A 15,309-nucleotide genomic window follows, 5' to 3' on the forward strand; every position below is an offset into this window, starting at 1 on the left:
AAAAAATCTTGTTTGGTTTGATATTTTTTTTGATTGCTAAAAACATTTTTTACTCTAAAATTTTTTATTTTGTAGTAATCTATTTCTTTCGTTTTATAATTTATTCAAGTTATAACTATACTCTTTACAATATTCGGATGAAGTTAATTAAATCTCACAATAAATAATCAATCCCGTAGAATATAGTTATCAGAAAACAATACAATAGATAAAATTCGTGTATAAATAATAATGTCAATATAGTACTTCGCGATTACAATAATACGATGCGTGAAATAAAGGAAAATAGGATGTGTCCTAGACCGTAGGTGTGTATATCTCAGTGGCTGAGGAAAATCTGCCTCCTGCCCCTTGACTCTTGAGGGTGTTAGCCTTTGCTAACACTTAGCGTTGGTCTTGGGGTCCCGTGACGTCATGAGCCCCTTGAATGCCGGGGAAGGGATTTTATGGCCCAAAGAGTACGGTGGTTGACGCAAAAATTTGTGAGAGTGGAAAAGTACTCCCACATTCGGCCTCTCCTGACCACACAAACCGTCCTCGGCTTTGACTACCTGGATCTGAAAAATTCATCCAAACAAATCCTTATTAATGACCCGATCAGGGTATTGAAACTACAAGAAGGTGACTATCGCCGCTCAACCCACACTCCTCTAGTCAGAGTGATCAGCTCTTCCCAAGAGTATGAATCGACCCGCGATAGCAACCAGGTGGCGCCTAGGGATAGGAAAAATAGGATTCTCAACCATTCCAGGGCCTTACCCCGTGAAACCCGTTTACCAAAACGGTATAGTCCACGGATGCCTGTTCAGGATGAGACCTCAGTTAGGTATACACATACTGAGTTGTCTGGGCCTAGCGCTAGAGGGTACGTCCCTGAAGACTCTTGACTGAAGTCCAGCATGACACTCTAACTAGCGGCCAACTGGTCCAACCTAGGCCAGTGTCCTCCGAACCTGCCTTGACCAGGGGCCAGGAACCAAGAGAACGACTGACTTGGCAAAACAGTCCACGCCTGATTGGCCTGGAACCTCCATAGTCTCTCCCGTCAGTGACAAGCTGACGAGCTCTAAAGGTCCCAAACTTGGCGAAATTAGTCGTGCCTGACTGGCCGAGAACTTCCATGGTTCCTCCCATCAGTGACAAGCTGATGGGCTCTAGAAGCCCCCGACTTGGCGGAAACTAGTCATGCCAGACTGGCCAAGAACTTCCAAGGTTCCTCCCGTCAGTAGCAAGCTGACAGGCTCCAGAAGCTCTTGCCTTGGCAGTAGGTGAGATCGAGCATCCACTGCCTTGTCCAATTGACCCAGTGGCTCGGAGTTCTCAGAAAGACCAGCACGGTTACTGAATCCGGACGACGCAACTCGTTGCTTGTCCCTGGGAGTCAGCTCACCGTCGAGCATCCCGGAGACCCCTCATGGATCCTCAACGCCAGAGCACTCGCTGTTGTTCTGGTCACCCTTCTTTGGTCCATTACACGACCCAAAGACACGTTTCTGAGATCTATAAACTACAAACATTGATTAGGAATCATAATCTCACCTTAATTTATTCCAGTGCGTTGAAGGATATCCATCTTTTCATCCTGTCAACCGCTACGACAGTCTTTTGGCCCCTGGATTTCTGCAGCTCCCGCAAGTCTTGGACCTCATACCGGTCATTGGGCAGCACTGCAGTAACCTTGAAAGGACCCTTAGACTTGGCGACTAGTTTGTTGCTCTGTCCAGTCGCGACCGGATTGGTAGCAACCACAACGATGTCGCCGACAGCATACTGTGGTGGTTTGGACCGCTTGGCATCAAACCTGGCCTTCTGCTTTTCCTGTTCAACTTCCGTAGCTGCTTTCGCCTGTTCTCGCATCTCCTTGAGATCCAGGGCGTCCAACGAGCTTTGAATTGAACCTAAAAGGACAGAATCTGCCATACTGCGGGGCCTGTAACCAAGTAAAAGTTGAGCTGGGGTTTTTTGTGTAGTCCGATTAGTAACACTATTGATACCACTCTGGACTATCTTTACAAATTTATCCCATTGGTCTTCGTCTGCCCCTGCACTGGAAGTTGCTAATGAATTCAGCAACGTCCGATTCATACGCTCACACTGTCCGTTCGCCCTTGGTGTTGCGACTGCATTGAGAACGTGCTTGATATTGTATTCTCTACAAAAAGCAGCAAACAATTGTGACGTAAAACTCGTGCCTCTGTCACTGATGATCCTAGTAGGAACTCCAAAAAGTGAAAAGAGTTGGGTCAGTGCTCGAATGACCCACTTGGCTTTAACGTCCTTCACTGGCTCCAGAATACAAAATTTAGTAAACCCGTCAACTATAGTTAGTATCTGGGTATAGCCTCGTTTACTTTTGACAAACGGACCCACATGATCAATGTGAATCGTGTGGAAAGGGAGGGCAACCTTCTCTATGGGGTGTAACATGCCAGGCTTACGGCCAGAGGTAGACTTATAATACAGACATTGTAAGCATGCAGTAACGTATTTTGAAACAAATCTCTTCATGCCTTTAAACCAATAATGTTCGCGCAGTTTCTCGAGAGTCTTATCAATTCCGAGGTGTCCCTGATCGTCATGACATATTTTCACGACGTGGAAACGAGAAGCTCGTGGTACTAACCATCTATTACCATTCTCGGTTCTTCGGAAAACTACTCCGTTCCTAAGGTCATAAATTTCAAAATAATGTTTTGTACTCGCTTGACTATCTCCAGACTCCAGGATCTTCATGATTGTCTCAGTGTCGGGATCTTGCATTTGAGCAACTTTGATCCACTCGCTGGGAGTGACATCAATAGCTAAGCATTCAATGGGATACCGACTTAAATAATCAACATGCGCTCCTTGAACGCCCGGTCGATATACAATGTCGAAATTATAGTCTTGTAAATATACCCACCATCTGGCAACACGTGGTTGTATATCCTTTTTTACAGCGGTCGCCCGCACGGCACTGCAGTCAGTAACTACAGTGAAGTTTATCCCTATCAGGTATACGCGAAAGGTTTTGAGGGCTGCAACGACCGCAAGAGTTTCCAAGTCGTATGAATGATATTTTTGTTCTATCGGGGTTGTTTTACGACTATAGTAAGAGACAACTTTCTTTTCGTTCCCATGCTTTTGCATGAGCATGGCTCCAAGACCTATTGAACTGGCGTCTGTATGAACCTCAGTTTCAAGGGTCGGGTCATAGATAGCAAGAACGGGTCTTGTTGTTAATATTTCTTTTACTTCGTTTATTACTCCAGTATGTTTTTCAGTCCAAACCCAAGGACTGTTTTTCTTCAACAAATCTGTTAGTGGCGAGACTTTTTGGGCGAAGTGTTTAATAAATTTCCGGAAGTATCCCGCAAGGCCAAGGAATGAACGCACTCCTTTCACGTCTTTAGGGATTTCTGCGTTTTTAACGGCTTCGATTTTATGAGCGCCTGGACGAACTCCATCCCTGGATACTTCCCGGCCCAAATAGTCGATCTTTGTTTGAAAGAACTTACACTTCTCTAAATTAAGCGTGAAGTTGTAACTCCTGAGAGCTTTCAAAACAAGCCTTAGGTTTTTGAAAGCCTCTTCTATGCTTGAGCCTATAACCAGAATGTCGTCGACATACACTAAGGCTATTGTGAATCTCAATTCTCCGAGAGCAGTGTTTATGGCTCTTTGGAAAACAGCGGGTGCATTTTTTAAGCCAAACGGCATGCGTAGAAATTCGTAATGACCGTCTGGGGTTACAAATGCAGTCACTTTGATAGAATCTTTGTCCATAGGGATTTGATAAAATCCGGATTTTAAATCGAGTGTTATATAATATGAAACTCCGCTTAATCGATCGATCTGGTCATCTATGTGAGGCATAGGATGAGGATCGACGACGGTGACCGTATTTACTCCTCGAAAATCGATACACATGCGGATATCTCCTCCGGACTTGTGACGAACTACTATCGGACTTGCATAAGGCGAATGGCTTTCCCGAATAATTTCCCCATCCAATAATTCCTTAACTAAGTCTTTAACTTTGTTACGCTCGTCGTAAGATAATCGTCGTGGTGCTGAATGAACAGGTGCGTCGGTTGTTAGTCGAATCTTCATAGTTGTTCCGCTGGCTTTGCCGATTTCTTTCATGTTAAGAGCAATGCAGTCCCGGAATTCATTCAAGAGATCTACGAGTTTATCCCGATTGTCTTCATCCACTCCCGGGCAGCATACATCAGCTACTTCTATCTTCCGCTTACCGGCCTCAACCATATGTACCTCAACGGTGTCTCTAATGATCTGTATACCGGTGGCATCTACGATAGCTTTTGACCCGGGGTTTCCTGAGGATGTCACGGCCAATGAGAATATCCCTTGATAGCTGATCGTCTGGGACCACAAACGCTTTTAATCTAAAGGTAGTGTCGTTGATTTTGAGCTTCAATTTCGCTCTCGCGATTGGGGTTACTACGGCTTGATTAAACGCGGACAATGTTTCCTGAGTTGGTCTTAGTTTTAATCCCAAAGAGCGAGCTTCGCGATCTCGTATGACTGAGCAGTCGCTGCCCAAATCAACCATACACTCTTTCCCTTGTTCATTCACGACGCATGTTATTAATGGTTTACTAACTTCGACTGAGCATACATCTAGTCATGCGGATTTCTTCTTCCTAGCTTCGTCCCGCTGCTTGGTGTAGCACTTTTTTTCCGTATGACCCGGTTTATGGCAATAACCACACGGGTCTTCATCCGATGTTTCTTTGGTCGATTTCAAATTACTTGGCTTATTAATATTATCTGCTTCTGGGCAGTTGTGACGTTGGTGACCAGGTTTACCGCAACCGTAACAGACGTTTTTCGATTTGTCTTCCCGAGTTTTGACTTTACTGGACTCTCGCGCGTGTGACCTTTTCGCGTCTTTACTCTTATCTCTTGATTTATGCGTAGTTTCGTAATTCGCGAGACGCTCATTCAATTCCGCGATAGTTTGGAATTTATGAGTCATTAAAGTAGTGCGGATCGAATCGTCTTGAATCCCCCCAACTACACATGAAACTAATTTATTCTCCGGTATTTCAAGTTTTAATTTCTTCAATTTTCCTATTTTAAGGAAAGAGTACGCAACAAGATCATGACCTACGGCGCATTCGAAGTTCGCGGCTTCTTTAAATAATTTACTGTAATTCGACTCACCCGGAAACTGCTCGGCAATTAAAGAAGAGAATGCCCCCCACGTTAACTGCGAATCATGCAATTCTGTATACCAAAGTTTTGCGTTACCTTTAAGCCTGCATGTCACCATATAAAGTGTTGTCCGCTCGTCCCATCCATAAAGACTAGCGTGTGCGCTGACCTTGGCAATCCACTCCGCAGCAGATAGGCTGGTTTCCTTGGGATCAAACTCCGGAATCGCCTTCTCGTTGGTGAAACTGCCACCGCTAGGTCTTGGTGTACGTGCTGACTGTGCAAAGCCTGAGAGGACCTCTGTGAGTTTCTCAATCATCAGGAACTCGCTACTCCTGCTGCTGCTGGCTTCACTGTCAGTTTGTCGATTGTTTGGTACAGTTGGATTCAATCGACTATTGGAAGCACCCCTCTGCCGAGGTGGTGATTCCCGGTGGCGATGCGGTGATCGAGATCTGTGCCGATCTTTCCGGTGACGATCACTCTCATGATCACGGTCCCGCCTTGATCTTCGGTCACGACTCATGATTTTAAATTTATTAAAAATCACTATTCACCGCACTATTCACTACACTATTCACTATGTGAGCACGATAGTGTATCCCACTTCTGACTCTGTAGTAATCTATTTCTTTCGTTTTATAATTTATTCAAGTTATAACTATACTCTTTACAATATTCGGATGAAGTTAATTAAATCTCACAATAAATAATCAATCCCGTAGAATATAGTTATCAGAAAACAATACAATAGATAAAATTCGTGTATAAATAATAATGTCAATATAGTACTTCGCGATTACAATAATACGATGCGTGAAATAAAGGAAAATAGGATGTGTCCTAGACCGTAGGTGTGTATATCTCAGTGGCTGAGGAAAATCTGCCTCCTGCCCCTTGACTCTTGAGGGTGTTAGCCTTTGCTAACACTTAGCGTTGGTCTTGGGGTCCCGTGACGTCATGAGCCCCTTGAATGCCGGGGAAGGGATTTTATGGCCCAAAGAGTACGGTGGTTGACGCAAAAATTTGTGAGAGTGGAAAAGTACTCCCACAATTTTTTACAAACGTTTTCTTATTTTTTTTGCTATAGTACATTCGGAAATTTAAATTATTGCATATTTCATTTTACTATGGTACATTTCAATTTCTACCATTTACTATGTCTGATTTCATTTGTTTCGGAAATTACTATGGGCCATTGTAAAATTTTATTCTGAGTCAATAAGGTTCACTAGTAATATGCACCATTGTAATATCTAAAATCCATGCAGAATAAAAAATAATGGAAATTTCTCACCGTGTAGGTACTTAAGTAATGGGTCAAATTGTGAAAAACGAAAAATTATTACTAAGACATTATAAAAATATTCATAACTCCGGAAATATTATTATTATTATTTTTCAATGTATTTTTGAATAGTGATACTGATCCATCCGTTAAATAATAATCAGTAAAATTTAAAACAAAAGATTTAATTAAAATAAAATGCATTTACACTTTGATGAATAATCACAATGAGCGCTAATTATTTTAATAAGTTAATTAAATTAATACAATACCAATACAACAATAAAAACTTTTAATTAATTAAATTTGATTAAATAAAAAGGGTATTTACTTTTTCATATTCATATTCGTTTATAGCCTGCACGGTTATAAAATGAATTATTTGATTTAACGTACAGTAATAGCAATAACAATATTCGAATATAATTTTAACTCGATAGATACTCTTTATTTAAATTTCCCCGTATTAATATTAAAGTCACTGGTAATATAAAATAGTAAGTAGATATAAAAACAAATTTATAATTTATTACAATATAATAAATAATTTCACTTTGTAGAACATTAGCATGAATACACCGAGGTTTACTATTTACGCACGAGCGGTAGATTCGGTTGTTTATTTTTAAGTTCATATTATAAACATACAACACGCTTTACACGGAACGTATCGGTTTACAATGCGTATTATCTGCAATTAAATTACATTTTTATCTCTTTAAACAAACTATCAATTTATACCTATCTTTGTTTGAGGATTATTTACGTTACAATACTACGTATTATGATAGCGTAGTAAACAAAATTATGAATAGAATTAAAATTTTCTGCAAATGTTTGGGTTACTTTATTTTTTTTTTTAGTTTTTAATTGAAAATTAAAAAAAAAACTGGTATCTGCTGTTTAAGGTGTCATTAATATTAATGTTTATCAGAATGTAGAACCAACCGGCCATCTTATCATTGTAGTTTAATCTCAAATGTTATCTGCATAAATCTCTCGGGGTTTATCAAAGTTTAATTGCACCAGAAACTCATCCTATTCGTATGCAATACCACAGACATATAATTTTATTTCAAACTTGGTTGTATTATACTTAGTCGTGTATTTTATATATATACCAATAGAAAAATTTTAAAAGAGTACAGTACTCGAAACTGCACTGATATAAGAATTTATTAACTGTTATTTTATTAATTTATTTGGAAATAATTTGTTCATTAATAAATATAATTAATTATTATTTGATATACTCCAGAAATATCATAAATATAAAATATAAGAAAAAATTCATGTGTGTATTCAAATGAAAAGTCTCGATGAGTGTAATATCGGAATGAGCTTATTATCTTTGAAAATATATAATAAGCTTATATCTTTGAAAATGTCAATAATACAAAAATTACACTGTATCCTGTCAATTAATAATATTTTTAGAGATATAAACTCATCTGTTTGGAATGGCTGTTGGAATAGTGGCGATGGGGAAACTACAGAGAAAACCCATGCCAGTACAAGTTGGCTACCGGAGCGACCCCCGACGGTTGGTTTGGAACGAATTTTTTTATATATTTTATATGTAACAAATCTATACACTGATAAAAAATTAATTTGACTCAAGAGCCAAAATTTTGAACCAAGAATACCATTTTGAAGTGAATGATTTTTTTGAGTCAAGAGAATAAATTCTTGAAACAAGAAAAATTTACTTAAATCAAGAATAATTTCTTCACTCAAGAATTTATTCTCTTGACTCAAGAAAATCATTTTCTTCAAAATGGTATTCTTGATTCAAGATTTTGGCTCTCAAGTCAAGTTAATTTTTTTATCAGTGTACTAATAAATGGAGAGTCAATTTTTTTGTCCGGTTACACTGCGAAAACAACTGAACCGATCAAAATAATACTAATACCATAAGAGGCAGCGTGTTTCAGAGAAGGTTTTAGTATATGATATGTTGGTGATTACTTATCCGGAACCTATATTTTTTTGACTTAAAAATAATGAATTTTTATTGCAACTAAATTTATGCTATTCGATTGTCATTTGCTTAAAATAAATTTTTTAGTTCTATTGGTTATGTTTATATACTAGGCAGATTTCTTCACTTATGAGACCTGCAATTTCTTTAACTGAAACTTTCAATGCTCATTACAAACTTTTTTTTCATATCAATTATTATTCATTTTTGTAAGAAAGACACGGGAATATTATAATGATTGCACATTGAAAGTTACAATGAATATTAGCTAGAATAATTACATGGAAAAAAGGTGCATGCCAATTCGACAGAATTTGGAATCTGTGTAAGTCAAAACAATACTCTAATTAAAATTCAAGTCTAGATTTAAAAATACAATTCTATAAAGCACCCAGCGGAGCGGGCGAGTAACAGCTAGTATCATATATGTATATAAAATATATGAAAAAATTCATGTGTGTATTCAAATGAAAGGTTTCGATGAGTGTGATATCGAAATGAGCTTATATCTCAAAAAATGTTAATAATTCAAAACGTCCAAAGCAGTTTAACGAATTTCATTAATTAATATCTTTTTGTTTTTGCTTCATTTATAAGATAGTTTATTTGGTTCAAGAGAAAACATTTTTAAATCAATAATAATTTTTTTTAAACCAAGAATTTTTAGAATTTATACGACTATTTTTGTTTTTGTTAACATTCTTACAATTAGTAATTGAGTTCTCTAATCTGTCTTCAGGTATTTGAACATAATTGTTGCTCTTAATATTTTGATAACATAGTTTTTATTCGTATGTCAGCATAGGTATTTTTGCTATGATGTATTGGCAATTTTACTATGTCACATAGGGAAAATCACTTCGTTTAGTAATAGTAATAATTATAATAGTTATAATAATAATAATTACTATGCTCGATAAGAATTTTCATCATGTTTCATGGAAATTATAACAACATTAGCATAGTAAATATTTCTATGCTAACATTGAAGAAATACCTATGCGATTATATGAAAAATATCTTTTTTTTTTCAATTCTTGCAAAACTATCCAAAGTCAAAAAGATAAATATTCCTTGGCAGATAAAATAAACCAAAAAGATAAATGTCTGTCATTAGATCCGAGAGGGTAAAAAAGCTTGTTAACTTGAGCGCGAAGAAAAGTGAACCTTCATGTTACTGTCTTAATCTCAAAAAGTCTCTTTCACCTAAAAAATCCTTAATTTTATTTAGCAACATCCATCTTGTAATTCACGAGACTGAGACACGCTCCTACAATTTACTGAATTTACTTCTTGTCGCCTAATATTGTTTCACCTTATAAAATAAAACAAACAAAAATTCAGTACCAATAAAAAATAATAAACAATATAAATTCCTCATCTCATTTTAATCAATTTTGATCAATTTGCTGATTCGTCATTCATCTTCATTTGTTTATATTTACGTACGACATTATATGACAGGGGTTGATATTAAGAAATGAAATTATTACAGAATCCACGACTTACTTAGAAGTAAGACAGTAATATAGAATAATGCAGGTGAAGGTAATAACGAGAAAAGAAGATGAAACAATTTCGAGTTTAGTTGAGATGAGTGCATAAGAATGTCAACAACTCGTTTAGTTGCCGTCAGAGATTCAGATTTTATTTTATTTCTGCATAAAATAAAATAACATAAAATAATAATAATAATAATAATAATAATAATCTATTTGTTTAGTAATAGCTTCTGTACAATAAAATATACAATGTTTTTTTTTTTTACAATGACATATATATTCATATCAATTTAGTTAAAATTTATTTGCTATTAATTATAATAATAATAATGATAATAATAGATTAAAGCCTAACATTTATGCTAGCATTAAACATGTGTGTAAATATTTCAATATGGAAATATTGATAGAAAAAAATCAAAACTATTTCATTTATACTTTCTAAAATTCATCTATTTAAGAACAGTGGATAGTTAATTTTCAAACTTGTTTTGCTCATGTATAAGATGAAATTTCGAAAAAAGCACGTCGCTCTTCAATAGATAATTTAATTTCGCCACTAGGTTAATGGATGGCTAATCTTAGCTGAAAAAAAATTTTTTTTCCTGAAAAATAATAATAATATAATAATAAGTTTTGAATTACATGACCTTATTGGATTTGAGATTCTCTTCGAAATAAATACCCATATGTCTATGTTGCCCTGAAAATATCAAGCCGCAGAAATCCGCGAAAACGGAATGGAAAAAAAAGCACAAAATAACGTTTTTAGTAGATTTCATAGAAATCTAACTATTGCATTGGTCCTCATGACACACCTTTTAAAAAATTTTGATATATTTCGACTTAACTCAACGAGCTGAGGCAGAAAATTTATATGGTTCAAAAGCTTATATATGTATGTTTTTATATATTTATCTATAGAATGCGACTTGTCACGACGATGGTGTCTACATTTTGTAATGGATCTTTACGAAATTCAGTATATTTATTCTACTGATAAATATAAAGGTCAAGTTCAAATATGAGCTTAATCGGTCTTGTAGTTTTTAAATTAGAGGATCAAAATACACTTCTTTACAGTTTATTTATCGAATAACTTTTGAATGTGATATTGTATTGAATTTCAATAAAAATGTACCTGAAAGCTCTTCAGATAATCTTTAATTGCATGCTTTCAGCGCGAACGCGCTAAGGGGCTGTTCATAAATTACGTAAGCACTCATTAGGGGGGGGGGTCAAGCTGAATCTCTATGCATGCTTACTTAGGGGGGAGGGCGCTAGTAGACAAATCTTACGTAAGCAAAATTTTTAAATTATTTCAGTAGTCAGTAACTTAAATTACTTTTCTACTAAGATTCTCGATCGATAATGTCACACACAGTATTGTTTGGTAATAAGTTGTTAAAACAAGGCAGAAAGAGCGAAGCTGACATGAGTGTCAGAATCTTTTATTTTTGTTAAAAAATGCTAGTTGATGTACATAGTAAAAATTAAAGTAATAGAATCCTATTCAGTTGGAATAGTTTAAATAATCCATTTGGGGTTTATAAGGTTGAATCTTACCCAGTTGGTGTTAATTTGAAAAATTCAACCTTGTCCGTCAAGTTTAATTAATCCGTTTTTGCCTATTTTGTAATAAATAGTTTGATTCACTTTGCCTGTTCAGTCAGAACAGTTTGATATATTATTAGTAATATTCGAAGCATCTAATATTACTAATTAGCTCCAGTTCGTGTGTGAATGTTGCCAAGTTAGGCATCAGTGGTTAAAATAATTTATTTTATAGTTAATAAGCAAATTATCCAACGAATAAGTCAATCAGTTATTTGCATCTTGCCATTACATCCCACTCCTAGTACGCGGTTTAAGGTGGATTCACCAGAACATGTACCAGAGGCCACGTGTTCCAGTTCACCCGGAGAAGTAACACCTACTCGAAGTCCTAATTAATAAGCTATACATAAGTATTGGTGTTGGTTTTATTAGTTTTTACGGCCAGTTCGAGGTATTTATTCTTAGATTTTATAAGTAACCGAGTCTCTGGAGCCAGGCAGAACTCACATTTTGAAACGTACCTTGAATGGTTAGAATCTAAGATTTAATTTATTAATTGATAAATTCTCTAAATAAGAAGTGGCGCATTCCATAGCGTTCCCTTTAAATCTACTACGTTTCAATGGCATTTGTTAAAAATTAAAAATATTTTTTAACTTATTTAAAGCCCAAAATTGATGTATATCTTACGTAAGATTTCAGAGGGGGGTGGATGCATCAGTTCAAAATCTTACTAATGCTTATCATGGGGGGAGGGGGGTTGTAAAATGCTCCAAATTATGCTTACGTAATTTATGAACAGCCCCTAAGGCATAGCTCTACTGGGGCCTAAAAATCAAAGTTCCTATCTCGTCAAGATTAATTATATTTTTAATCCATAATCCTCGAACAAATGTTAAAAAAAAGACCATTCGGCAGCCGAAATGGAAGTAGATTTCATTTTATAACTTATCAATCAAAATTACAATTGAATTTTAACGTCTGATTTTTAGTGTAATCATTACAATAAAAGTGTTCTAATGAAAAAAAATAAAATAAAAATTTTATAAGCGAATGCAATAGCAAATGTCATAATTAGCATAGCGGAATAAGACATAATTTTGGGACTACGAAATGATATGATACTCAAATTAAAGTTTATTTAAAGAGCTTTCAGATGCAATTTACAGAGATTCAATAAGTTATCCCATTCAAAAGTTATTCGAGTTAAACAGTGAAAAAATATGAATTTTTATAATTTTGAAAATTTTTAAATTTCTTTCCGTGTATATGCAATATCAAAGCTTAATATTGCTTCGCTTAGTTGTAATTAAAACATTTTGATTGGCACTCACATCGAATTTTCCCATTTTGGTCGGTCATATGTTTTATTTCTTAAGTTAATAAACAGAGTTCTCTCAGTATAAGTAGTTGGCATAACCGAACACGAGAGGGCGTTTTATTTACGTCATAAATAATGCGCGGGAAATTAAAAAAAATTTTAATAACATATGTATCACATGAGCTCTTAAATCATGCACATTTAGTTTTACCTAACTTTTTTCATATTTTGTTGTACGATGCGTTTCAATAATTCGTACCGGTCAAGAATTTTATGGAAAATGGAAACATCAAAATTTGGACAACTCTAAATAAAGAAATCACTAAGTAAAAAATTTATATAAATATTATATTAGAAATAATAAAAAAATTATTTGTCTAAATAAGGATAATCTAAAATTTCGATAATAATAAAAGTAGTAATGTAAAAATTTAGTTGCCAAAAAAATTGGAATTACTTTAAAAAAGATAAGCATAAAATTATAAAATTTAAAAATAAGATATCTGTGAAATTAGACAAAAACCATAAAACAAACAAGTGAAATGACAGATATTTGAAAATGTGTAAAATAATAAATTTAGACGTCAATAAAAAGACAATTGAAAATTTAGAAATATAAAAAAATTGACAGTTTTAATTATTCGTAAACTTAAAAAATGGACATACGACTGAATTTTTGAAAAAATTAAAGGATCAAGAGTTTTACTCCGAAAAGGTCATAATTCTTATTAAAATGAAAACAAAATTTCATTGAAATGGAAAAAAAATTTTATATCAATAATAAAAATTAAAGTACAAGATTAAAAGGAAAAATCCTGTTACATTACGAAAATTTATATTTATCATGACTTATGTTAACATGAAATATGTGTGTAGTATTTTAATATGAAAATATTGATACATAAAAACCAAAACTATTTTATATACTTATACTTTCTAAAATTTATCTATTTAAAAGTGTCTGGACAGTATTGAGTTATATTACATAAAAATAAGAATATTAAATCGGGTAATTTCACCGTTCTCTGTATGTGTATTATTAGCTCATCGGTAGTTACCTCAGCAGTGAAGAAGGAGCGTAAATTATTTATTCTGGTTACCCAAGTCACCTAAACCCCAGAGCGCAGAATCAGCAAAAACCGCGATTTGGGTTAAAAGTTTATTTTCACCTATAGATAAGACCCTGTTTAAGCTATCAAATCAGGTATTTCGCTATTCAACCCCTACTGGCATCCAAAAATACCTCGATGTACTTTAAATTTAGTACGGATAATAAAAACACACGAGTCGAGACACTAAAACTGATTGAATTAAGTAATCCAAATTTTTTTAACAATATATCTGTTTTGACGTAATAATTATTTTTACAAATTTATCGATAAATCAGAATAAGTAAAAATAAATAGTTTTTTCGAAAAAAGTTTACCTCATAAACCATCGGTTTAACATAAATGTATAGTGATGTATGCGCTTATATACATATGTATAGATAGGTAGACAGATAATGTATGTGCGCAAATAGAAGGACGAAGAGCAGAGCAAAGGTAAGGATAGAATCGTTGGAATGAGATCTCGCGCTAAATGGTAATATCGCGAATCGTCCGTTATTTATGCGCGCTTTCAAGTTGGCGAGATAATTGCAAATAGGCTGGCTCCTCTTCTACTTAAACTTCTGCTTAAACTATCCTTGTTTACGTATCAACTTATACTTAAACTTGCAGATTGCTGTTTAGATTATAGTTAACAGCCGAAAGAAATGAAAAAATAAATCACTTTCTATTACATACACGGAAAAAAAAATTTCGTTATGGTAACCTAACTGTAGAGTTACCACAACTATACACAATTTACTGTTCGTTGTAGAGTTACAGTAACAAAATGTTATTTAGTTCTGATAACTCAATGTTGTTGAGCTCTACGGGATTGTTCTCAGAGCCAAACGGTATAGTTGGGAGCGCTCTACGTTGCGCAGTAGTGGAGTGCGCTGACATATTTTATAACCTTCTAAAATGACAAACAGAATTATTTTGTTACTCATCCACAGATTCGGTAGAATCTGGCGCCAATTTCCGTTCAAATCTGCTGTAAACGGAGCGCCAGACTACCGACTGTGTTTACTGTAAGCAGAATGGTATTTTGAGGTTGCAAAATTTTATTTAATTCTACGGTACTTTTTTTTCCTAAATTGTATATTATAACAGTAATTCATACTTTATTTGACTGTTATTAATTAATTATATTCACTTATAACAATTAATCTACTTGAAATTATTAAATTTAATCAGCACAAACTATAGCAACGCAAAAATTTCGATCCTGACTTTTTTTTCGATGGGCAAAGTGATCTGCCACAGACTAAATAATTCGAGAATGCATAGTAATCCTTCATTAGATGGGAAACTACAGTTAAAAATAGATATTTCACAGCTTGCATCTACACCCGCCAGGGTGCGCTGGAATTATTTTTACATAAACTGTAGTTTCAAGGGGATAGTTTGCT

At 34.8% G+C, this 15,309-nt stretch overlaps 1 protein-coding gene across 1 annotated transcript; it reads right to left on the reverse strand.

Annotated features, from left to right (window-relative positions):
- Positions 1-4,355: 4,355 nt before the first annotated feature.
- On the reverse strand, positions 4,356-5,865 carry LOC123270545. Its single transcript, XM_044736652.1, has one exon. The coding sequence runs from the start codon at positions 5,684-5,686 to the stop codon at positions 4,628-4,630; it is 1,059 nt and encodes a 352-aa protein (XP_044592587.1). The 5' UTR covers positions 5,687-5,865; the 3' UTR covers positions 4,356-4,627.
- Positions 5,866-15,309: the final 9,444 nt, after the last annotated feature.

This window comes from Cotesia glomerata, linkage group LG8, assembly GCF_020080835.1.
Source record: "Cotesia glomerata isolate CgM1 linkage group LG8, MPM_Cglom_v2.3, whole genome shotgun sequence".
Classification (NCBI taxonomy): domain Eukaryota; kingdom Metazoa; phylum Arthropoda; class Insecta; order Hymenoptera; family Braconidae; genus Cotesia; species Cotesia glomerata.

What these genes read in the sequence shown, in the direction of transcription:
- LOC123270545 (XM_044736652.1), bottom strand. Translation starts at nt 5,686, where the DNA reads ATGAGTCGTGACCGAAGATCAAGGCGGGACCGTGATCATGAGAGTGAT.